General features: G+C 46.9%; 1 protein-coding gene across 1 annotated transcript; it reads right to left on the reverse strand.

Moving 5' to 3' along the window:
* Positions 1-3753: 3753 nt before the first annotated feature.
* Tgfb3 (transforming growth factor, beta 3) lies at positions 3754-25805 on the reverse strand. The gene is made up of 7 exons (XM_005390146.2): positions 24151-25805; positions 16482-16645; positions 16057-16186; positions 10952-11059; positions 8019-8190; positions 5865-6018; positions 3754-4958 (listed from the first exon to the last, which is right to left on the reverse strand). Exons 1-7 carry the CDS (start codon positions 24635-24637, stop codon positions 4800-4802), a joined length of 1374 nt encoding a protein of 457 aa, XP_005390203.1. The 5' UTR covers positions 24638-25805; the 3' UTR covers positions 3754-4799.

Below are 25805 nucleotides of genomic sequence, written 5' to 3' on the forward strand. Positions count from 1 at the left end.
TATATATAAATATATATATTCATATATATATAAATATATATATTCATATATATATAAATATATATATTCATATATATATATAAATATATATATGAATAGCTTCAATAACTGTATTGCTGATGTCTGATGGTATATTGAAAGGAATAGTTAATGCTTAAAATTGTTTATGTTTGATCAGTTTTGCATGCTTGTGTCTGGTAATATGGAATGGAATTACCATGGTGAATTCCTACCATCTTGTCTAGTGAAACTCGGTATTCTCTCTAATGTTTTATCTAATAATTATTTTCTTATTCTCTGTAATGGTTTAAACAATCTTGCATTCTTACATCTGGTAATCTGAGGATAGTGATTTGTAATATAACAACTACTGTTGATTCATATTACTTTGTCTTGCAACCCTGTATCACTTTAAATGTTCCTGCTTTGGTTTGTTTATGTTTGTGATACTGGTATGCTGCTGTTGTTCTATTTTTTGTTTGTGTCTCATTTACTGCTTTCTTTAAAATAAAAACAGTAAAATAAAATTAATAAAGAAATTGAAAGAAGTGTTTTTATCCACGAAAAAGAAAACTACCCCCCAAAAAGCAGAGTCACAGAACATAAATGTTTTAAGATGATTTCCAGTAAAAGTGGTTAAAATTAAAAGTTTCGTACTTCAAGATGAAGTTCATTTATTGGGACCACTACTTGTTCATTTTCCAAGGGCGATAAATAAAACAGACATTGCTGTGAAGCAGTAAAACCCCACATTCTCCTCTCTGTCACTTAGAGGGTCCCTTTCTCTTTTCCAGATCCCATTCACACTGACAGATGAGCCATTTGTGGAGGAGGAACCCGCTTACCGCTGCCCGCATGCAACTGAGGGCCGCTCACCAGCCTGCAGGAGGCCATAGTATTTTTTTTCTGCCTCAGAGTCCCCAAAGCCTTCAAGCAGAAGTGGCAGTGGATGGTTGCCATCAGCCAAGTCAAACTTTCACCGAGACAACAGGAAAACAGATCCCCCGGCTTTGGAAGAAACTTGCCAGCAGGACACTTAGCTGATGCATTTCTGCCCTGGCGAGTTCACGTATCTTTACCTTCCCTCCCTGCCCCAACCTTCGTAGGTCTCTCTGTCCCTTTCCTGCTGCTGCACAGAGATGATATAAAAGAGGCTCTTTGACTATTTGCATTGTGCTTCTTCTTTTCCATACTGCAGTATTAAGTTTTCTTTGTACACTTAAAATCCCCCCAGCATCACCCACCATAGCTGTTCTTCCCTTCGAAGGGGCCTTGGGGGAGGGGCACGGCTCACAGTTCCCCAGAGCAGGAGGCACAGCCGGCCGGGCTGCTGACAGGAGCCAGGTAAATTACTGATTTCTAAAGTGAATAAAGTCATTCCATTTTTTTCCCCATTTTTACTTACTTCCCAATAATCAGATTCACAAGCAAGGCTGAAATGGAACCAACTTTTCATCTGATTTCATTCCTGAACAATTTTTTAAACTTCATTTTAGAAATGTGAGTTACCAAGAAGTTGTGTGTGAGCAGATGGTGCAGCAGCTCCCACACCTGGGAAGTCTCCACCCACCCACAGGAGGCTCCCAGCAGCAGGGTCCTCAAGTGCTCCATGGGCATCTGTCTGTCTGTCCCGGCAAGGGGTGCCTCCCTGAACAGTCCATGAAGACCACGAAGCCCAGCCCTGACTGTCCCCACCTGACTGTGCTCCCGCTTCCTCACCTTTCGCAGGTCCGAGCTCTGGCTTCTGCTGGAGGAAAGGTTGCAAGCTGGGCCCAGAGCCCACTGAAGGATTGACTGAGCTCCTCTGAGAGGTTAGTGAGGCAGAATCCAGTGGGACTGCTATTACAAGGTCCTAGAGGCTCAGTGTTGAAACCCAAAGAGAAAAATGGTACCCAGAAAGTCAGTGAAAGGGAAGTCACTGCCTTTTTAGTGAATGAACACAAAGTGAATGTTGGAGCACTGTTTGCTTGTCCAGGCTGTAGGAGAGAAGGCAAAATAGATTCTGTGCATTCCTGGGACTTCTAGGTAGTCATCTGAGGACCATCTTAACTGTTTTCCCACTTGGTTGTGGGTTGGGTAGGAAACAAATTAGTCCTCCAAGTCCCCTGCTGACACCCAGTACTGGGAGATAACTCAGTTGGAGGAACTCATCATATGACTTGTGGAAAGGGGTAAGATGAACCTAGTAACGGAACTCAGAGAGCAGCTGCAGTGCTCAGAATTGTCCAGGGTAAACAATCAGAACTAAATCCTCAGGCTGATTTCTTACTTCATTCACTGTGTACCAACCAGATCTCTCCCTCCAGTGTCCCTCTACCTTCCCACAAAACCAGTGTGTATTTTTTTTGGAGACAGGTGATGATTCACGTGTCAGTGTCACAAGTGATATATGGACTGGCGAGGCTGGGCTCCAGACTGCTGCCCAGATTTGTATCCACTGTTTTTAATGCAGGAGCATCACATTCACATAAAAACATTTGCAACTACCATGTGTTTCGTTTTCTCTGGGATATTTGAACAAACACATGTAGCTGCCTTATTTTATTAGGATGAACCACAGGCTGATGTTTTATGAAAGTCGATAAAAGGGAGATTTAGTCTAGAGCTAGGAAGATTATTTTCCTCCTATTTATTGAAGCCTTAAAAAAGGGCTGATAATGTCAGATGTAATATGCTCCTTCTCAAAATGCCATTCTTAGGCAACCTGGATCCTGTCCTGGTCCAAAAGACAGCTCTAGAGCTGAGGTGAACAGAGTGTGACACTTGGGGTAGCGACAGCCATGGCTGACTCTGACCCCCACCAGTGGTTCCTGGGGTAAGACAAAGTGCACTCCCACAGTCAGGATTTTAGGGCAAGGACAGGGTCCCTAGAAGGTCAGTGGAAGTAACTGGACATCCACAGGATGAAAACAAAGGGGAGCATTTAGAATTGGCTGGGACATGCACAAAGCAGGGAAAATTGTCTCAGTAACCAAACTCCGGAGTTCAGTCTTGAAGAACTCCAGAAGGAGCAAGGTGCTCACATACTGACCATACACAGGCACGAGCATCTCCTTCACACCCTTCAAACAGCAAATGGTAGCTTCAGACAGACCTTTTCACCACAGCTAATGCAAGTCACTGAGACAGGCGTCTTTCAGGAGCTGCTAGCTCCTCACATCCTGCTCCCTCACTGTGGATGGCTGCTTCCGGTGGACAGAATTCTGTATCACTCTGGATCTGTGACCTCAGTAGAGCATATGGGCTTGTGCTTTTCTCTGGGGTACTGCTATCAAGGAGGCCCAGGGTCTGAAAAGGGCTTCTGGTTGGCAAATTTAGGATCAACCTGGTAACAGAATTAGCCTCATATTCTGAGGTCATTTGCCATAGCTTCTGTAATGCTCAACCTACTTGAGGCTGAGATGAGATTTGCAAAGCTGATGATGGTCATTTAAGATATGGTGTACAAACCACATTTCCATATGCAAAGGTTCACATCCCACCGTGATCTGGAGGTCGAATTCACATAACCTCTGCAGATCAGCCACTGTTTCTGTGTGTCTCGAAAGAATACACTGCAGGAAGGAAAGGCACACAAACAACAGTGCAGACTCCTTGGGGCAGAGAGCTGCACAGTGCCCGCTGCCTGCACATTCACGCTAAAGCATGTGTTTGACATTTGGGGGATTCTCTGTCAGATTCCAGTTGCTTCTCATTAGTAGACACTAAAGGATTTAAGAAAAGAGTAATTAAGGATATGTATAAAGTCAGACATACACCTTAGAGTTAGGCTTTTACTGTTCTAGAAACAGCCTTCCAGAAGATGAAATCATCCATAATTCCCCAAAAATATTTATTTATACAAAGATTTTGAGAGTAATATTTGTACTTGTCTTATACCTCAGTCTCCATGCCTGGGGCCAAGTCATCATCCCCCCACCCAGTACCACATATGTAGCACCTGCTTTCAGGAGCGCCAACTGAACACAGGGTCTTGGGGGGTAGGCGGGAAGGAACCCCCGATGCCCTGAGGCTGCATGGACCAAAATCCAAATGTGCACACCCTGACCTGGAAGGTGTCTAGCCAGATGTCCAAGGCGATATGTGATCAGGGAAGAAGGCAAGAGGAGGGACCCAGAGGGCGAACAGGAGAGGGTTAATTCCCATCCTTGGCTTCTGATTTCTGCTCTCCATGGGGTCCAATATAGTTGCTAGCCCAGGAACTACATTACATTTCCTGTAACAACCCATGATGCTGATTGATGGAGAGGGCACAGGTTGCAAAAGTAACAGATTTGTCCTTAATCCCAGGTAGTGCAAAATACAATTCTGGGACTTTGTCTTGGTAACCTATCTGAAGAAAAATGCTTGCCTCATAAGATGTCATCCCAGTTCCTTAGGGCAGATGTGGCACAGCAATGCACAAAGCTGACCTCAGATCCAAAGTGTCTTCCAGCCTGGCCCTGATCCGGCCATCCTCAGCCCTTCCTCCTCCCAAAGGTAGCCCAAGTCCCATTGCCACATGCCATGTCAACTAGCCATCCCTCTTCCTCCATCTCCACCACCTCTGTCTGTACCACAGGAAACCTGTGTTCTGAAGAGTTCACCTTCCCCTACCAACCCACACTTTCTTTACCACAGTGATTCTCAGAGCCAGCAAGAAAGGGAAATGTTCCAGAAGGAAGCCTCCATCTTGGCCATACTGGGAGCCAAGGGTTGAAGGCCCCAGGCCTCTAAATTACGTCTGTCACATTGGCTTCTCGATGAGCTGTCAGTCGGATGGTGGCGGTTCTCCCTCCTCCGTCGCACACACGCAGGCCTCAGCTACACTTACATGACTTCACCACCATGTTGGAGAGCTGCTCCACCTTTGGGGTCCTCCCGACATAGTACAGAATGGTCAGGGGCTCCAAGTCCTGGGGCACACAGCAAGGTGAGGCAGACGCTTCCGGATTCAGGGTGTTATACAGTCCCAGCACCTGGGATAGGGAACACAGGATTAGATGCGGAAAAGCCAAGCTCAGGCCTGCAGCTGAGGAGCACTGCAAGTCTGGAGGCTGCTTAGAGACCAAGTGGGCAGGAGGAGGGAGGCCGGTTGTGTTCATGCACTGTGGCAGGGTGCACATGTGTGCTTGTCTGAGGGTTATTGGTTTAAGCATCTAAAGCATGGGGAAGTTTTCGGTTGATGAGGAAAACCTTGGCTGCAAGGAAAACACTCTTGTACTGGCTTCCTTGCTGTAACTTACCACTTTGGTGAAAATGTGCTTACTGCTCCTTGCCTTGGGCCACTTATAAAGGGTAGGGTTCCAGACAGGAGGCAGCGATAAAGAACATAAGGAAACATGCGCTGCGCTCCACGGCCCTGTTTCCCCCTCCTTTGGGGAAAGACACACTCTCTTCCCAGTGTTGCATATTAGCTTCTCCTGCGTGCTATACACTGTCTCTCAGGACAACCTTTGTACATTTAAGAGGCTGCGGTTGTCCGACTTCCTCAGCTAGTGGTGGAAATCCTACGCCAACAGTCCTTGCCAACTGTGTGTGTACGTCTGTGACATGGTGCCGTGTGACAGGTAACGAACTTCCATTTGCTTTAAACAAAGCAAATAAAAAGTCTGCTTGAAACCATGAGAGGAATTTTTTTCAGTGCTGAGGATCACACCCAGGATCTCGTACATGCTAAGCATGAGTTCTACCCCCACCCTCTGTGGCAGCAACTTTAAAGGACGGGATGTGACCTGGTTCTAACCAGGGTGCCAAAGTCAGCACCTTATTGTTAGAGGAATTTTTATTAAACCCGGCTTGCCACACTCATTCAATATGCAATCCTTCATTCACTCTGTTTCACAACTGCCTGGTCAGCCCCGCCAAGGTGCCCCTCTCTGTACCGTGCTGTGAGTCGTGTCTGCACTTCGGAGGTACGGGCAGGGGCCTGAGCAGAAGTTGGCATAGTAGCCCTTAGGTTCGTGGACCCATTTCCAGCCCAGATCCTGTCGGAAGTCAATGTAGAGGGGACGCACACAGCAGTTCTCCTCCAAGTTGCTACGACAAAAAGCATTTATAGGAAATCAGCCTAAAAAGAAACCACCAATAAATGAGACTGTTCAAGTGCCTGCAGACTTCCCCTTTGAGTACTTTGTGCCCCACAGAAGGTGGCCCTCATCAGTAGAAGCTCGGATTCAGGCGCAGGGATTTTCCTGTGTTAAACGTGAATATCCCAAGGATATGCTAGACACAAATGCTGCATGGAAGGAGTGAAGAGATAAAGGTGCCCTGTCTCTTTTTACATCACAAACAAAATGGAGACATAAAGTGCTCCACATACCAAACCAGAAGAAGAGATCTAAACTTAGGAGTTTGCATACAGATGACTGCTCAGACTACATTCTGAGGCCATTTAGTCAAAACAAGGCATAGCCTTCTATTAGAACCATGATCCCAGGTCACCTAGATTAGGCCCTCAGTTCTCATTGCTGCCTGCAGAAATCCATTTGGCAATATCTCTTTCCCAGTGGGCATTTTAGCCTCTGCTTTAGTAGGTCTGTGCTGAGACCTAGAGGTTACTGCTTCCAAAGGCAGCTACCATATGGCCCATATCCAGCTTCTTGTGTGTTCTAAGAGTGAACCATGGCAGACCATCTGCAGGTTTTCTATTTAGTAATCATTCCTAATTCCCTTTTCCCTTGCCACCTCCCACTGGAGTCTAAATACCAGATACTCATCCTCCTGGCCTCCTTTGCAGGCAAGGATGCTCATGTAACCTAACCATGATGGATCTCAGACATAGGCAAACCATGCAAGGGGTGAGGGCAAGTTCTGGCAAAGACCTGATTATTTATAAAAGTAAGATGTGCAAAAGGAAGACTGCTGGCTCTTCCCCTTCCCTCCTTCTTGTTTTAATTATGGACAAGATACCTGGAGCTCTACCAATCATCTTGACCATAAGCATGAGGACAAAAAGCCAACATACCAAGCATGGTAGACTGGAAAGGGGAAAACCTGTGTCCTCAATGGCATAGTTAAGCAGCCAGACCAATCCTGAGCCTGGTGCCACAGGCCTCTCATGGAAAAGAACCTCCCTGTGGCTGACATGGCTATTGCTTGCAGTCAAGAGCATTCATTCCTCATAGATAGACCCTCAGAGCAGATCTCCATGCCAGCTTTCAGACAGTTGGTGGAAACTTCACTGCATCTCCCGTACCTTCTCTTCTCCAAGCTCAACATCCCTATTAAGTTGTCCTTCAGAGGATGTAGTTTCCAGGTCTAAACTGTCCCCAGTTCACATTGTCTCCATCCAAGCTGACCCCTCCAACTCCTTTCTTTACCCACAGAGTTTCCCCCTTCCAGGTCCCTACATGCCCAAATCTCACCATCGTCAAAGGCTCTGCTCAAAGTCTATCTCTTTCTTATATCCATGGTGAACTTGCTCCCAATTCTTAAAGCACCTTATCCTATGGACCCTCTCCTGGATGTGATCAGTTTCTACTTTTCAGTAGTTGATATGCTGGCCTCTTCATCCCTCCCTGTACATGAGCAGTTAAATTCCTTTTAAAAAAAGAAGCTGTATCTTTCTAATCTCTGTGTATTTGTTTGTTTGTTTCTGAATTTGTTTGTTAATTTCTCTTCAGATTTCCCTGTAAATGGAAGCTGCCCATTCCCCCTCCCCTTTCAGTAGTATCCTTGAAGTCTTCATAGGGAACTGAGCACTTCTTCAGTGGAAACTCCCACATTAATCTCTCCCCAACATAAATGCACTCTACATGTACTTAAAACATGAGCACCATGGGGAGGCTTCAGCCAAGCATCCCCAACCCAAACCACGACAACATTCTCCTCCTCACACTTCCCCTCATTACTTCATCCAGGGCCTTACAGGGGTGGGCTTCAGAAGAACAGGAAGAAGTCTGTAATAGATTTCCAATCTTCTTTTCTGGAGAAGTTTCTGAACAGTCTCAGGGACCCTCAATGAGATACATTTTAAGTGTGGGGCCTATGCATGAGAGGTTCATGGTAGATCTTGGTCCCCAAGGGCCCAGGCTCACCGGAAGCAGTAGTTGGTGTCCAGGGCCCGCTTCTTTCTCTGACCCCCTTGGCCAGGGTTGTCAAGCCGGTGTGGGGGAATCATCATTAGGATTAGATGAGGGTTGTGGTGATCCTTCTGCTTCTTAAGGCGTCCCAGGTCTCCACGGCCATGGTCATCCTCATTGTCCACCCCTGCAGAAGGGAGGGAAGGCAACAACCTCCTATCTAAGGAAAGTAGAGCTGTAGGAGACCACATCCTCATCCCAGACCATCCCCGGAATAGGGGAAGCACAGTCTGCCAGGAAGGAATTGGGGGTGGGGAGAGTGCAGCTGGGTTCTAATGTCCCATTGCAGGATGGGGAGGATTGGGAGGAGGACTCAGTATCAATGGAACGCAGTGATCACCATAAAGATGCCATGCAAAATGCCCATGTTCAGATCCCTTCACGACTTCTGTATAAGAATCTTCTGAAGGGCAGAATACCCTGCCCAAGATGCTTCCTAGGAGTCCTCATGGAGCCCTGGAGCATCCCTCTCACTAGGCAGGCACCTAACACACACCTTTGGAGTATCAGTTCAGATTCTGTGACTTAGAAGCTTGGGGTGTGAGTTCCCTCTTATAATCAGAATTCATCAATATAGTGATGACCTACTCATCATATAAGGCAACACAGCTTATGATGGCCTGAATAGTAGCCAGAGAAACAGGACCCTGAATAACTGTTAACATTTACACCATGCTTAAGTTCAGAGAGAGTCTTCACTGTCAAGTTCAGATGAGATAATAAAACATGATAAATACCAAACAAGCCAGGTGTGGTGGCACATGCCTGTAACCCAAGCACTCAGGAGGCTGAGGCAAGAGGACTGGCATGAGTTTGAGGCCAACCTGAGCTACATAGTGAGTTCAAGGCAAGCCTGAACTGCATAGTGAGACCCTGTCTCAAAAAACAAACAAACAAACAAATAAATAAAAAGAGCAACTCTTTCATTAAAAAACAAAAACAGCAAACAAGCTCTGGGAAGAAGGCTCAACTCCATTTGAACCAATATCATCTAAAAATATGGAAGGCTAACTTAGAAAGAGTCTCAGCTAAACTGGAGATCTAGTTTGTGAAGGACAGTGGCCAGCTGCTGGTCACCCTGACTGGGACAGGAATGTGAAAAGTAAAATTCACTTAGCTCCTGAGGGTGGGGCCTGGATCTCAGAAAGGGTCACTTGGTCTGGAAGATAATGGGAGAGCTGGATCTCAAGTTCCCTTCCCTGAACATCTCTAAGAATCACGGACGTGTTTACAACGGTAGGAAGGTTTCACCTTACCCTGGCCTACAGGTGAGGACTCTGAAGTTCTGTACTCAAAGTTTTTTTAACCTTATTTTTTTGTTAGTACATATTTATCATACATATTGATCACATTCATCATAGGGAATTTGTACCTGTATGTAAAATATCTTAATTCCTTTTTTCTCCGTCCTTTCCCCGCCCTTCAACCCTTCTTCCCCTCCCCATTTACAAAAGCTTTGTTTCCTTCCACTCTTTTTTCATTTCATTCTTTTTTTCTCCTTTTCCCTTCCTCCCCATCCCCGCTCCATTGTTCCCCTTCCCACTTGAACATGTTCTTCCTACTTCCCAATATCTGTCCTCCATTATGCTCCTCATTTACCCTTTGGGTTTCTCACACAAGAGAAACAATGCAGTATTTAAACTTGTGTCCAATTTATTTTACTTAAAATTATGGTCATGAGGTGCCTCCATTTTCCCACAAATGACTCAAATTTATCCTTTATGGCAGAATACTGCCCCACTGCATATAAGTACCACATTTTCTTTGTCCATTTACCTTTTGATGGGCATAGAGGCTGTTTCCAAGATTTAGCTATTATAAATTGTGCTGCTATAAATGTGGGTGTGCGCACATCACTGGGAAGATACCTAAAGGAGAACAGCTGGGTCTAATGAAACCTCTAATTTTAGTTTTTCTGAGGAATCCCCATACTGATTTCCATAGTGGTTTCACCAATTTATACTCCCACCAACAGTGGAGAAGGGTTCCTTTTTCTCCACAGCCTCGTCAGCATTTGTTATTGGTTGATTTCTTGATGACAGCCATCCTGTCAGGAGTGAGATGGAATCTCAGTGTTGTTTTAATTTGCATTTCTCAAATGTGTGCTCAAAGGTTTTGTGATTAGGATGTTGTATCCACAGCTGACAACAATTTTAAAAAGGGACCTGAAACTGAGCCCATGCCAGTAAAGAGGACTGTCTAGGCCCAAGAACCGAGGGGGAACTATTCGTTTTCCCAGGGCAGCCTCTGCTCTGGTGCCTCTCAGTTATCCAGAATAGGAAAGGAAAAGAGAGCCTCCATCAACTCCAGAGGGGGTCAAGGCTGAGTTCATATTGGAAACCCAGAAATGACTCTCAACTACTTCACCATCTCTACACAGACACCTGTGCTCAAATATCCTAAGCCCTGAAGCAATCATCCAAACCCAGACGATGTCTGAGGGACGCTCAGCTGGGCCCAACAACATGGGCAAACCTCCCCAGTCAGGGCACTCATGTTTAGGGCCATCAAAGTTAGTTTTTGGGGAGGCCAGGGAAGAAAACTCTTAGATGTTGAGCATTTCAGGTGCTGTGATCTCATTTACTTTCACCATCCTGTGAAAGAAATACTTCCATCCTTATTTCAGTGAGCTCTGAATAGTTGACCTATGTGATTTCACACTCTTGCCAGTATCATGCAGTCTTCCAGATGCTACTGTATTCTCTATAGGATGAAAGTTTTGCTCATTGTTTTGACCCAAAGCAGAATTACTCAAGTACAAAACAGCCATCTCTGCAAAAGAGACTGGCTCCTTTTCTAGGGTCTGGTAGGGGTCTTCTGTTCTGCCCTGTCCCGTTGGCCCCTCCCAGTCCTATCAAGCACATTCATTCTTTTTTTTTTTTTTTTACCTTTGAATTTGATTTCCATCACCTCTTGAATGTTTTCCAGGATATCTCCATTGGGCTGAAAGGTGTGACATGGACAGTGGATGCTGATTTCCAGACCTAAATTGGACTCTGCAAAACAGAACCGAGTATTGATGAGAAGAACACATTGTGTGATGGGATAGCGTGCCATTACCCTGCTCCCCTAGGCACTCACAGGCACTGAGTTATCCTGAGGCTCACAGAAGACAGAAAGCACTTCCAAAGCCCAGAGAGAAGCTCCAGACACCTGTTCCCACATTCCACAGATCTCTGTTACATTATGAACAAGCAAAAGGGGGTGTAAATATTGGGCATCATGAAAGAAATGGAAATAATCATCCATTTCCAAAGGATAATATTAAGAGAAAATTGTGGCTTATCTACTGGGTACAAAAGGACAAGAAACAGGAAGGGGAAAAAATACCCCAACTGTTTGTTGGGAGAGGAGACACTTAAGCCAACATGCTGAAGAAGGTGAGGGGGAGAGACAGGGACTGGAAGGATTAGGGAAGGGGAGTAACTGAAGAACTTCAGAACAGAGGAAAAGTGACCCAAGGCCACAGATTCAAAGGGCTGTACAGTGGAAGGCTGAGCAATAGGATTAAAATTCAGGAATCAGTACTAGAGGCAAATTCTCCAAAGTCTCTGCAAATAAGGAGACTCAATCTAAGTGGAATTACCCAGCACTTCTTCCAGAGCTATGTTTGTGGGTATAGAAAGAGTGGTTAAGATGAAAGTCATGGTTATGCTGGGCCATACTGTCCCTTGGGAGCAAGGATTTAATTAGGTAAAAATTTCTTGGAGGTTTCTTCTTTGAAAACCTTTGTTCACCATGATGGGGAAGTCAGTACTGTGGATGGCTCACCAAGATGAACAGCTTGGGAAGACAGCTGCAAAATTAGAGAACAGGCCAAAGGCAATGACAGAGAGCCATGGCCAAAGACCTAGATGACATGACCTCAGAGAGAATGAGCATGAGGAACCCCAGAGGTACTAGGGTTTGGTGACTGACATTCTAGTGCAAAATACCAACTCTAGCCCTTTTTCTGATTTGGGATCATGTGTTTTGGCAACCAAAATCAAAGAAGCAAGAAAACTGGTAAACAGGCTTCAGTGAAGTGGAAGTAAATGAAAAGTTTTCACTGAATCAGGTAGTTCTGTACAGGGAGAACCAGGCAGGATGAGCACCAAGTTGGTTCTGGCGCGTGAGGCTCATTAGCGCAGCTCTGTTGAGCCTGAGGCAGTAGCCATCTGTGGCCAGATGTGGGAGAGGTCGTGGAGGCCGGACACTTCTGCTTCAGTGTTAGCATCACAGCAAACTGACTTACCGCTTTCTGTGGCCACCCTCGCTGTGTGTGATCACCTCGCCTTGGGGCCAAATTGGAGTCTTCCTGAAATCTGGTATCAGGGAAAACCCCACAGTGCAGCCTGGCTCAGCTGCAGAATGATATAGGCTCAGTGATTCGAGGCACCATTAGGTGTTCCTGGCCATCCCAGTCCTACTGGTCAACAACTAGCTCTCTTCTATAAGCTTCACAGCCTAACCAAAATGTTTTGCACCATTTCAGGGCAAGCTCTGGGACACAGATGCCTGCTAAGCTTAAAGATCTCTGTTCTAGAAGGTTAGCCTAGTAGGGGAAGCAGGTTACTAAAACAAGAAACAGAGCCCCAGCTAGAGATGAACAGAAATGTCTTCTTGCCTTAAGGAAGGTAAAAGAAGGAGCCAGAGTAGCTGACATGGGCTACAGAACCACACAACGCACTTCCTCTTCAAGGTGAGCCAAGATGGACTGAGGGAGACCAGGACAGGGTGAACTCCATGAATCGCTGAGTTAGAAAGCCAAAGTGCACAAGACATGTTGGGGAGAATAAGGGTTGAGGTACAGGTGGTCAGCATGAGATGGTGGCTTGGCCAACAGGCTCTATCTAGGTAGAGGGTTTGGCGACGATGGCAACAAGGGCCACCACCTGTTGAGCATCACTGCCTATCAAACACTCTCTAAGGCTTTACAGGAATGAACTTATTCAATCTCTACAATAATCCTACAAAGAGAAAACCATTTTTACCCCACTGTACAGATGAGAACACTGAGGGAAATAAAATGAGCTGCCCAAGGTCTCCAATCAGCAAGGAGTAGTTCCAGGATTCAAACACAGCCCAGTGCCAGATCTCACACTCTTAACTGTTAGAGACAAGGAGGAGCAAAGAGTGGGTAACAGGGAGCACCAAGGAAGGTGCCCACACATTCACCAGCATGCAAAATGGTTGTACTTTCTTGTGTCCCATCTGTCCTAGTCCAAGGTGCTTGGCAACTTTCCTGCCCAGCCTGCCTCCACATACTGGGAAGCTGCAGATGTAGAAGTAATAGTACAAGGGTCTGAGGACCCAAGTCCTCCACTGTAGAGAAGGCTCCTTCCAGAATGCAACTTGGGTATCCGGTAGCACATAGACTCAGATGCTTGCTGGATGAACCCAAAATCACAGATGTGACTAAGTTCCACACTAATCCATACCACCAATGGCTCCAATTTAGAGTTCATTTGCAATCTTTTTAGGAGACTGAACACACTCCATGAAGAAAGGCCTGTGCTATAATTTTGGGGATGGATGGGGCATGGGGGAGGGGAGCAGAACCTACCTAAATGGGGACTGAAGGTTTCAGTGAAGAACCAACCTCAAAACTGGCAGCAATACAGGTGATGGGTGGAGGACCCATAGGTTTTATTACAAAATTATCTTTTTTTGATGTCTCAAGAGAGATGGAAATCATTCTCAATGCAAAGTTCTCATTGAGCTCTGCAGCTGTGAAAATAAGAACTCCAAGTGCCCAGGGCTTCAAAGAAATCCAGGTGGAGATGATCAAAATCAGACAGGGAAGCAAAAAGAGACTAATTTTCCCAGCCCCTCCTTCCTGCAGTCATGCCAGCTCTGAGCAGAGCGCCGCCTGAGTCAGAGTTCCCAACAGAGCTGCTGTTGGCAGAGCCACGTAGCTTCTCCCAGGCTTTGCTTCAAGATTAGTAGGAGGACAAGGGCAGGATCTCCAGTCCACCATTTGCTAACTTAGCCACCACAGAAGGCCCCTTCAATAGGGCTGGCAAACTCAGATGCTTGCAGAGGCCAGGCAGGTCACGTCAGTGAGCAAACTGTACCCCAACAACGCTCAATAGGAACAGGCAACCTTGCCCTTGGGGAACACCTAGCAACAGTAAGGACTCTGGGCACTGAAGAATGCACACCCCATCTCAAGGGGTGCCCATGACTCATCTCTGGTGGATTGTTGCAAGGAAGTCTTCCAGGGTTTCAAGAAATAAGTCTATGCTTTATGTGAAATCTCCTAATTAAAAAAAAAATTTGACCACTGGTTAAATTTAAAACACTATGTAGGCTAAGTGGTTTGTGATCTGTGCCTTTGAGCTTTAACTCCTAGTTTCCAAAAACCCCAAGGAGATGGAGGGGTCTCTGGGCCCAGGGATTCTGGCTACCATTATGTGGATGGGTTGTGGTTTGGTAGCAGCTGTTGATAGTAGAAAACACTTCATAAGATGTAGAGAAAGGACAGATGAGACCACCATATGCAGCCCACACCCACCTAGCAGTCACAACAAGCAGTACCAACCAAGTATGATATCATGAGACCTGTGAACTCGTGTTCTTGTCCAGGGTGGGTGACCTTGGTCAGTTCACCTAAATGCACCTTAGCAGACATCACCTAGGCTTCCTTATCAGACATAATAAAAACATGTGTACTCTTACAAAACATGTTGAAAGCCATGAAATTCTCTCAAATATACTTGACCCTCTTAAGAGTTCTGTGAGGTTTTCAGGGGCAGGACCATTACCTGTTTTCAGATAAGGAGACAAAGTGAATGGGTAAGATTTCTGGGATATATCCATTTTTATTTACAGCACTAGGGATAGAACCCAGGGCCCTCTACTACTGAGCTACATTCCCAGTCCTTTTTAATTTTGAGACAGGGTCTTTCTAACTTGTCCAGGATAGACTGGAATTTATAATCTTTCTGCCTCAGCCTCCCAAGTAGCTGGGATCATACGTGTGCCACTGTGCCCAGCCAGGACATGTATAGCTTTATATACCTATTGGACAGTTTTAGTGGAATGATTCTCATACCTTTCCAACTTAACTGGCCAAAATAGAACATGTTATCCTTCCCGTCCTCCCTATTCTAATCCATGACACGACCTGGATACTCAATCCAAAAATTTGGAAGTCTGCTCTTGTGCTTCATACGCCTCTCCTAATGAAACTGCCCTGTGGGCTCTACCTCCAAACCTTTGTAATCACCACGGCTACTGTCCTAGGTCTAAGCCCCTACTGCTTTCATTTGCACTGCTGTACTGGTCTCTGCCTGGTTTTTCTGCCTCTTTCCTTGACCTCATGGCAACCAGATGAGTCTTTTAAAGGTGTCCACCAAATCATCTCACCCACATCTGCATTCTGCTCATACATTCCCTGGCTTCTCATCACACTTGGAAGAAGTCCTAAGGCCTTGCCATGGACTGACAGGTCCTAAAGCATACAGACTCAGCCTACTATGCTCCAGTACACCCGTCTGTCTGCAGCTGCTGGAACAAATCAAGCTGGTTTCCCCACACACCTGGGCTTCACTGTTTCCTTTGCTTAGGATGTCCTTTATCCTGACCTTCAACTTGGCCTCCAAAAGCAGGCTCCTTCTTATCACTCAGATCTCAGTGCAGGAATTCCCTCCCTTGTAGAGACCTTCCCTGAGCATCCAGTGTTGGATCCAACCAGTCATTATCACACTACCCTTTATTTTTTCATTGCACTTATCTTTCTCTGAAATCCAACAATATGTTTACCTGCTCATTATGTGTCTCTCCCACCAAAATGAAAGCCCAGAAGAAGATCTGGAATTTCACTTGTCTTCTTCACTGCTGAATACTCACAGCCTGACTTAGAACAAGCATTGAATATTAGTTGAGTGAATGAATGGAGAATATATAGAAACTTTGAGCTATGACTCCCCTAATTCTACCCTGTTCCCTCTTGTGAAGGACAAAGGACCTGACTTTCCTCCCAAAACGCTCACCCTAAGGGTCCACCTACCTCTTCGCAACAGCCACTCACGCACAGTGTCAGTGACATCAAAAGAGAGCCACTCGGCGGTGCCCCGTGTGGGCAGATTCTTGCCACCGATATAGCGCTGTTTGGCGATGTGCTCATCTGGCCGGAGAATCTACAGGGCAGAGAATGCAGTAAGTATGGAGGTCAGGGCACAGCATATGTTACAGGACAGCTCACAAGGCAGGAGGACGGGTTAGCAGCGCAGTGGGAAGGAAAGGTTCTGAATGTCATGACCTTTACACACCTTTGGTAATTCTCAATCTTCTTAATGACAGACAAGTATGGAAACTAAGGCTCAGAGAAGGGAAGAGCTCAAGCCCACATCTGCCAAGCTCCATGCTCAGTGGAGTCTGAGAATGGTCAAGGAGCTGGCTTCTGGCCTGAGGGCTCAGCCTCGGGAGGGGTACCTGGAAGAGCTCAATCCTCTGCTCAGTGCGCTTGGAGCTGGGGTTGGGCACCCGCAAGACCCGGAATTCTGCCCGGAACAAGTTGGTTCTATTTTTCTCCACTGAGGACACGTTGAAGCGGAAAATCTTGGAGGTAATTCCTTTAGGGCAGACAGCCAGTTCATCTAGGGTACAAAAAGTGGAAGAGGTATAGTGTGAATGAGACCCACAGGAACACATGCTGCCAACAGACACATAACCAGGCAGCTGAGGTTCGAACTGTGACCTCCCTAGAGGCTTGCGGCCTCAGAACTAAAGGTGGCCATAGAAGGAAGCTCCTTGGTGACCCTAGAGTCACACACTGGCTTGAGCAAGAAGCAGGGAAAGCCCCAGGACACGGCGCTAAAACTGGCCATGCATAATTGCCCCTCCTTCCCATGCCTTCATATCCCACATCTGCTAAACTCTCCAGTCTGCTTTTTCTACTCTTTTAGAAAAATAGATTCTTAAAAAATAAGATTCATTCATGTGCTTGTTCTTTCAGACAGGCACTCATTGAACACATATAGAGCAAACATTGTGTAAAACATAGAGCTAACACTGAGAAGCAAAAAAAATGGGTACACCACGGTGGGGGGTCATTAATGCATGGACCCCAATTACAGGAGCAGAGAAAGGGATGCAGAAGAGTGGCTGCAGGAAATAACAGGAGGGACAGTAGGGGGCACTGTGCCGAAGGGGTGACTGATGGAGCCAGGCCCTGCAGGAGGACTCGGTGTGGGGGTGGAGAGGAGACAAACTTTATGTGGACACCCTCTGGGGGTAAAGGCACAGAGGAGAGGAAATATGAGAAAGGAAGAGAGACCCAAAGCTATAAGCTGCCATTGAATGAGACAAGGTCAAAGTGGTAGACTGGGACTGCATGTAGGGAGACACTGTCAGAGGGGTTAGATTTGGGGGTGCTAGAGACTGAACCCAGGGCTACTCTAGCACTGAGCTCTATCCCCAGCCCTGTTCATTTTTTATTTTGATACAGAGTCTCATTAAGTTGTCCAGGGTGACCTTGAACTTGCGCTCCTCTTGCCTCAGCCTCCTAAGCAGCTGGGGTTATAGGTGTGTTCCACCACGCCCAGCTAGAGGGAGTTGAATGTTGTCCCATGAGTAGTGGAGAGCCATGGAAGAAGTTTGAGCAGCGCAGTAACAGAGTCCACACTGTGGTTTAAACCTGAGGAAGCGGGCTTGTATGTTAAATAGCCCATATATTGAACCCGGCAGAAAAACAGTTGTTTCTTTGAACTTAGCGGGTTGAACCGCTTGGCTCCTTTCTCTTTAAGGGTCTCTGTCCTTGACAGCATGTGCTCTGCCAGTCTCTGTCACCCTGCCAGACAGAAGGCAACACATGCATTTCCCACCCTTCTGACCCAGATAAAGGAGAGGGAAAGACTCCATTTTGTCTCCGTATACTTTATGACCTTAAGGTCTGTGCTGCACTAACACCCAGAAAAAATCTTTCTACACAAATGGTAATGATGGCCCAAACTTGAAATTCAAGCTCAAGGACCCAGATTCCACACACAATGGACATGGCTGGAATGAGCTCATAATCACCCCGAAGGGTGGTTTAGGAAGTCACAGACAAGGCGGGTGGATCAGAGGCTGGGAACAAGCAAATGCACTCCTGATCTTTAGGAAAGGATGAGTGAGTGTTTTTGGAAATTGCCATCTGGTGGGCCTGCCACTGGTTCCTAGAAAATTAGTGGAACAGATGTTAGGAAAACAAATGTGTGAATGTCGCTAATGAAGCCCTGATTAATAACTGGTCCTCAAAGAAGAAATAATGCCAACTATTCTCTAAGCCATTTTAGAGAGAACCAGAGAAAGGAATCAGGGATAACATTTTCTTTTCTTCTTTTGGTGCTGGAGATGGAACACAGGGCCTCAGACATGCTAAGCATGCATTCTCCCACTGAACTACACCCCTCAGACCTGGTGATAGTGGTTTTTTTTTTTTTTTTTTTTTTTTTTGGTTTTTCTCCGGTACCGGGAACCGAACTCATGACCTTGCGCTTGCCAGGCAGGCGCTTTGCCGGTGAGCTAAATCCCCAGCCCCTGGTGATAGTGGTTTAATGTGCAAGTTTACAAGTTAATAAATCTGGACTAATCAGTTAGTTGGACTGATGACCCTCACAAGGACTGACAGTTGGGTCTGGAAGGAACTTTCATCCATCTGGTTTCAGTTATACTAGCAGCTCCAGTCACTGTCTGTAAGACAGAATAAATGGTAAGTTAGGGGCAGAAAATGACACCTGCCCTTGAGGACAGCCAGAGGCAGTGGGAAACTAGGAGATGTGGAAAAGGCTAAGCAAGTGCTCAGGACAACCTAATGACCATCATCCTCGGTTCCTTCCAACCTGTCAGTCATATACCTACGTGCGCCAAGATGGACTCTTCTTGGTGAGAATTTTAAGGAGATTTTAAGGAGGAGATGGGAAGAGTCTTTTTCTACCTCTGGGATCTATAGATGTCCAACAGAGTTAGAAAGGACATTCAGAGTTGTCCTGAGGGGGACCTTCTTCTGATGAAGAAATTCATATCCAGAAGGGTCTTGCCAGGGTCACTCATGAGTTACCTGATGCAAGCCAACTGGCATTAGCAAGCAAAGCTCAGATGTAATCATTACTTATTAAAAAAGAGAAAAACTACCTGGGAGAGAAACAAAAAAATGCCCATATGATCTCCTTGACAATTAAGCCTGCCAAATAATAATGATATTTTAAATAATTTGTGGAATGAATTAGAACACATTGCTTATTTAAGCAATATAAAATAGCACTACCTTATATTTTCTTAGAACATTTATTAACTCACCAGACCTTATAACAATCCTTGAGAATGTATAAAATCAATCATTCTACAAATAAGGAAACTGAACATCAAAAAAGTTAAATGACTTTCCCAAGGTCACTCAGCTAAGTAGGTTGTACAAGTGGGATTTGTGCCTAAGTCTTCTGGTCATACCCCACTTACTGAAGAAGGGACTCTAGAAGTTGGAGGAAACCTGGGAGATCATCCAGTAGTGGGATGGTTTCATCAACAAAATGTGGTAGGAATCTTCCAAATAGGTCTCGAGGTCCAACCTGTGCCTTGAGGCCAAAGAGCTAAAAGCCAGTCTATTCAGTGATTCTTAAACTGTACTTCTGCAGAACATGAGCACTGTTAAGAGCTGGACTATGGGTACTGCTTTTACAAATTAAATTACAACTAGTTTTTTCCATTGCACAGAAACACAGATACTGATAGATGCCATGTTCTCTGTTTTGCTTTAGGGAGCAAGTAAAGAATAAGCAAGCCAAAAATATGTATTTGGTGAATTCATGAAAAAAGCAGGAAATAGCATGTTTAGTCAACTACCTTTTTAAATGTTTTCACACACCATCACTTCTGTGGGTTTCAGTGAAGGAAATACACGTACCAGTGTGGCTGCACTTCTCTACTCTGGCCATACAGCAGAACCACCTGGACAGCTTTAAAACTAGGTAAAGTCTGGCCCCATTCTCCAGTGATTCTGACTCACTGGGTGGGTCTGCAGCAATTTTACAAAAGCTCTCTAGATGACTGTAATGTGCACCAGGGTTGAAAACCACAGTTTATAGTTTTCTGCTAAGGATACTATGGCTTCAGATGTTCTAGAAGTTTGAGAAACCACTGCTTTAATGGATTGCAACTTCAAATGGATTCACGTTTAAGTGAGTTAGATGTACTGTTTAGCCCATGCAGCATGTTTACAGCTTTTGAACCAGAAGCCCACAAACATTTTAAGCCCTTGTTAAGAATTAGGAGATTTCACAGGAATATCCAGATTTTCTGCTTTTCTGGGAAGCAGTAAGACCCTGGTACAGCTGGTACTGCATTTCTGAATGCAAAAATCAATAAGAGCTGAGTAGTGGCTGTCTCTTTCAACAGGTCACTGGGTCCCAGGTCCTTGCCCTCTTCCTGGGACACACATCTATTTTCTCCATGACCCCAAGGGCAAGTGTACCATTCACTTTATCATGGTGCCTGGGCCAAGGATTTCTTTCATGATGACTTACATCACTGGCCTGCTCTCTGTAGTCACCTCTGTTTGCAACTCGTCTAAGAAAGAGCTTTGCCCTGGCTCTTAAGTGAGGGTGAGTCTTAAGCTTGTTAAAAACAAGATTCCCAAGAACCCTACCCCCAGAGATTCTGATTCTGTAAGGGAGAGGTGAGAGGAGGGAATCCACACTTGGAGAACTGCTATCCTGCTGGGGGCAAAGCACTGCCACTTGGGGTACATGAGCTGTTCAATATGAAATGTCTTTTAGTTGCAAACTCTGCAGTCAGCAGCCAGGAAAGAAAGGCTAAAATACCAAGTTTTCTCTTTGCTCAAGAATTCTAAGAGGGCTGGTTGTCTTTCTACTGCCCTTTGCTAAAAGCATGAGTCTTCCACCAGACATAGATAATTCTAAGCCAGAAGCTAAAACAACACCTACGCTGATGATATCTTGGTAAGATGGATGACCAAGGAAATAAAAAGGCTGTCTACTCCTGCCATGCGGGTCAGGCAAAGTCTTACTCACTTCCCATCACAAAATCCTACAGTATTATAAAAGGATTACAGAGCCTTGTCTGTATACCCCAGCAGAGACTAGGTCATCCCAGATGTAATTATAGAATTCTTCCAGGTGAAAAAGAGTTTAGAGATTATCTCTAACATTACAGATGAGGAAACTGAGATGCAAAGAAGCAACATTTGCATGGCTACTTAACTGGCTTAAAATTCTTCATTAAATAAAGAAAACCCTTTCGGTGAATTTGGGAGAATATCTGTGGCAGGATAAATCTCCTGGTAAAAAAAAAAAAAACAAAAACAAAAAAACAGAAAGTGCTAAGAACAAATCCAGTTATCCCTATGCAACCTGCCATCTGAGTTTCTAAGGCAATATATCCTGTCCCCTGTTAGGGTCAACATAGGATTCATTTGAGCCATAAATCAAAGTTCTGTTGGAGCCTACAGGTGAAAGGTGGTCTGAAAATGTGTATTTCACAAGTGCCATGGTGCTTAACAGAATGCATTCTGCATCAGGTCTAGGTTAGAGCCCCTGCTCTTTTTGCACAAATTATTTCACTGATCCATATCTCAGTCTCCTCACCTATAAAGTAGGGAGCTATGAGGATCTACAACAGCACAGAATCAGACAATGGGTCCTCCTCTCTGCTCTCAATGGGGTGCCCTTTCTCCCATACCACTAGAAATTATTGTTTCTTTCACTTTTCACCCCTGTTGCCCTGTCCCATCTCTTACTGTCACTTCTTTCTGAGTGGGCCATCCAATGGGTAGGGAGGTGGCTAAGAGAGATGAAATGTAAAAGGGAAAGTCATCCTGTTATCCTGCCTCCCCCAGCAGAAGCTCTGGCATTGAGATGCTGCCAGTGCCATCCCACAGTCCCAGAGCCACCCCATCTGCCCCCAGGAGTTAAGAATAGGCTTGCCTCCCTTACACGCCTCTGATGATGGCTCTTCTGGCATAGCATCTGGTGGGCCCACTGCCTTCTTTATAATTAGTGTACCTTGTGCATCTGGGGCCAGCCCAGCGCTTGACCAGCTGTGGAACAGGTCCAGGTTCACATCTGTTCAACCTCTGTGTCACCTCCAACGGAGGTCTGGTCCTGTTTCCTACATGCACCTGTGAACATCTGTGGCCTTTCTTTGTCTCATCAGGCACTGGCTATTCCTCAGCATCCTGAGCAGGCTCCTGCTCACTGTGCTGAGTTGGCTCAGGCCAGCATCCTGCTCTGCAGCCCCATGGCCTCCCCAGGTGTGGCAGTCATGAGGTCTTGGTGTTGCAGCCTGGAAGTTGCCTGGCATCTGTGGAGCCCTATTCTGGCTCTTCTCAAGGCCATCTGCCTTTATGTCCCAAATCCTTGCACAAAAATCAAAGTTCACACACACCTGAATGGCCTGGCACCTATGTGGCTCATGCATTCTCAGCTGAGGATTCCAGGGGGTGGGCCCTTGTGACTCACCATCCCTTTTCCCTTGAACTCCTCCTGACCCAGGCCACAAAAGTCCAAGTCTTGCTCTCTTGCCCTGGAGTTTCTTTAGACTTCTCCTGCTGACCTCAGATTTCCATTCTCTTCTGACGTTTGTGGCTACACCTGTCTTGGTTACCTGCCTTGGTGGATAACCAGGGAACTGAGGGTCCAGCCACCCAGCTGCTGAGTACCTCTGGGAATTGCAGGCCCCTGGCAGATCCTGAGCCAGCCCTACCCAGAGGACCCAGGGCAGGGAACTCTACCTAGCTCAGCCTCAGCCTCCAGCCTCCACCCCCTAGTAGCCACATCCTAAGGAAGGGCGCTCCAAGCAGCCACAGGAAGCGCAGTGGGAACCCCTCGCCAGTAACCATAGGATGCTCCTCCTTGCCGGACCAGCTCCAAATGAGGCCTTTTGCACCTTTATCCAGAGCTGTCCACTCATTGGTACCCACTCTTGTTTCTTTTCCTTTCGACCCCTGCTATTCACCCCTCACCCCGTGGGCTCCATCCCATCCTCTCACCCTCACTGGCACTGCCCAAAACCTACCTCCGAGGTGGGCCTGGTCAAGGTAGCCAGGGCGGTGGGGACACCTGCTGGTAGGAAAAACAAACGGAGCTGCTCCCAAAGCCTGGCCCGCAAGTGGCTCACATTCCTTTTTCCTGGGCTGTCAGTTTCTCAGCATCTGCCAAATTTCTCTCTCTTGTATTGAGGTTTCTAAAATCCCCGTTCAGTAAACACACATGACTTCCACACGTGTACAAACATACACAGACGTCTCACTCAGAAGCTTCCCAGCTCCTCCGCACAGACGGGAGCCCCCTGGGAAGTCACACTCCCTACCAGACACACATCCCCGCTGCCCCACGGCCATCCCTCCCACCACTCCTGTGACACGCAGCCAGACGGGCCCCAGCCCTCCTCTGCACACCCGGGCTACAACCCCGCTGTCCCGCAACCACTGGCCTAGGAGGCCCCATTTTGTGCACAGGAATCCGCCTACTGTTCAGCACAGGAGCCCACACTGCCCTACACCCCGGGTCCATGTGCACACATGTGCATACTCTCTCCTCCAGCTCACAAGGGACACGTGTGTGGGTTCCAGTGAAGGGCCCAAGCACCAAGAAGCTGCCCCTTGCTCTGCCCCCCGAATGCTTCCGACACATTAATTTGGGACAGGTACTCTGCTTTCTAAGGGCTGGAAAAATTGAAATAGGGGACATGTCACAATGAGCTGTGAAGAGCGGAGCAAAGACCACAGTGTCCCGACTCCAAGTTGTAAGGGCTCCTGGGAGAGAGCTGGCTTGCCCCTTGATGGCATCCATATGCTTACAGTCACTCACACGGTGGCATGTGTGAGAACACATATGTTTCCTCGGGCAGCACAGTGTAATCCAAATTAAAATCAGTCAAGGATGTGATGTGAGTTCAGCACAATGCTTGGCTCCAGAAGAGCCCAGGGAGGCTCTGTCTCCTTCCCCACCCACCTAGCCAGGCCTGACTTTGCATCCTACCTCTGGAGCCACGCGCTAGTGAGTCCTTGGGCACCCCACTGCGTGGCCACTGCCAGGCCCCCTTCCAGAGCTCCCTAGTCCGGTCCATCCCTCCAAAATAGACACCCATGAGCATTTGGACTTACTGTGCTCCGCCAGCCCCTGGATCATGTCGAACTTATGGATCTCTTTGGCATAGTACTCTGATTCGGTGTTTTCCTGAGTGCAGCCTTCCTCCTTCTCCCCTTGCATCTCTTCCAGCAGCTCCCGGGTGCTGTTATACAGGGCTAAGACTTGATAGGGGACGTGGGTCATCACCGATGGCTCAGGGGGGCTGGTGAGTCTGAGCTTGCTCAAGATCTGTCCCCTAATGGCTTCCACCCTCTTCTTCTTGATGTGGCCAAAGTCCAAGGTGGTGCAAGTGGACAGAGAGAGGCTGACCGTGGCAAGGTTCAGCAGGGCCAGGACCACCAGAGCCCTTTGCAAGTGCATCTTCATGTGCAAGCCGGGAAGAGAGGCCAGGGGGCGGTGAGTCTTGGCGAGGAGGAGACCCCGGCAGACGTGCAGAAAGAGGGAGAAAAACCAGGCAGCCTCCCCAGATCCCAAAGACTGAGGCTTGGCAACAGGGTGCATGAACTCACTGCACGGCGAGAGCTTCAGGACTTCCAGGAAGCGCTGGCAGCCCTGAGGACGAAGAAGCAGACTGTGTGCCTTGTAGTGCTGGGATTCTTGTCCATGTGTCTAAACAGGTTTTGCTGGGCTCTGACTCCCAGCAGCCCAGGTGGAGGGCAAGCAGAGGGCTGGGAGGGGTGGCCAGGCAGCTGGGAGTGGAAAGGGAGCTGGAGTTTCTCCTTAGGTAAAAATAAATAGAGCAGATATCTGATATTGCCAAACACCGTTTGGCAATGGGGAGAAAGTGGGTATTTTAAAGAAGGTGCAGAAGGACCATGGCTAGGTCCCAAAATCAAAATCCTCGCCTTGCCCTGAAGGAGAATAAAAAAAGAGAATGGAAAAGAAAAGGAAAAAAGCTTTTTTAAAAAAATCGAATCACCAGTGAGTAGGTGGGGAGAGGCAGGTCTGGGCAGCTGCTGGCCTGGCTAAAGGTGGGGGCAGTACAGGACACACTTGTCTCTCGGGCACTCCATTCATGCTTTCCCTTTTGTTTACACTTCCTCAGGGGTTTCTAAATGACTTTGTTCACGCTGCCTCCCGTCTTCATTGGCTGGGATGTGGGGTTATGTGCAACTGGAGCGCAGGCAGGCCAGGCCTCTGGAGAAGGGCCCCAATAATCCACTCGAACGCCCACGGTCACCAGCGCCTCAGCTTGTCTTCTCCCTCGGCCATGGCTTCTATCCCTTGCTTCGTTTTTTAAAAAACCAAAAGGAAAAGAAAATAGAAGCCAGTTCACTGCAGCCTGCTCCGGAAAGCGGTTATTCCTTCGTTCCCATGCGTGTCTTCTCCTAGCTCTGCCTCTCTCGCTCCTTGCCTTGAACTTGGCTCTCTGCTTCCCTCCCTTTCTCTCCTTCTCGCTGCTCTCCCTCTCTCACACACACACATGCACACACACTGCTTTCTCTATTTCCCTGCTGAAATTTTATACCTCCCTCCCATGACGTCTCGGGCCTGGGGTGGGGGAGGGAGCGAGGGAGGGACCAGCGCACGCAGCCTCTTTTGCTGCACGATTTTTAATGTTTTAAACAGGCACAGGAAAAGCCGAGCCCGTTTGAAAAATACTTTGCGAGCCCTCTCATTCGACGTGGTAACTGAACTTTTTTCCCCTCTTGGAGTCACTCCGGCTACA

This window comes from Chinchilla lanigera, unplaced genomic scaffold (genome assembly GCF_000276665.1).
Source record: "Chinchilla lanigera isolate Chin_1 unplaced genomic scaffold, ChiLan1.0 scaffold00037, whole genome shotgun sequence".
Classification (NCBI taxonomy): Eukaryota; Metazoa; Chordata; class Mammalia; order Rodentia; family Chinchillidae; genus Chinchilla; species Chinchilla lanigera.

Excerpts from the sequence above, each read along its gene's own strand:
- Tgfb3 (XM_005390146.2), bottom strand. The coding sequence starts at position 24,637 with ATGCACCCTGTTGCCAAGCCTCAGTCTTTGGGATCTGGGGAGGCTGCC. Across the intron at positions 16,646-24,150 it reads CCAGGGGCTGGCGGAGCACA|ATGAACTGGCTGTCTGCCCT; the intron begins GTAAGTCCAAAT and ends TTTGTACCCTAG. Across the intron at positions 8,191-10,951 it reads GATGGAAATCAAATTCAAAG|GGGTGGACAATGAGGATGAC; the intron begins GTAAAAAAAAAA and ends TCCCTTCTGCAG.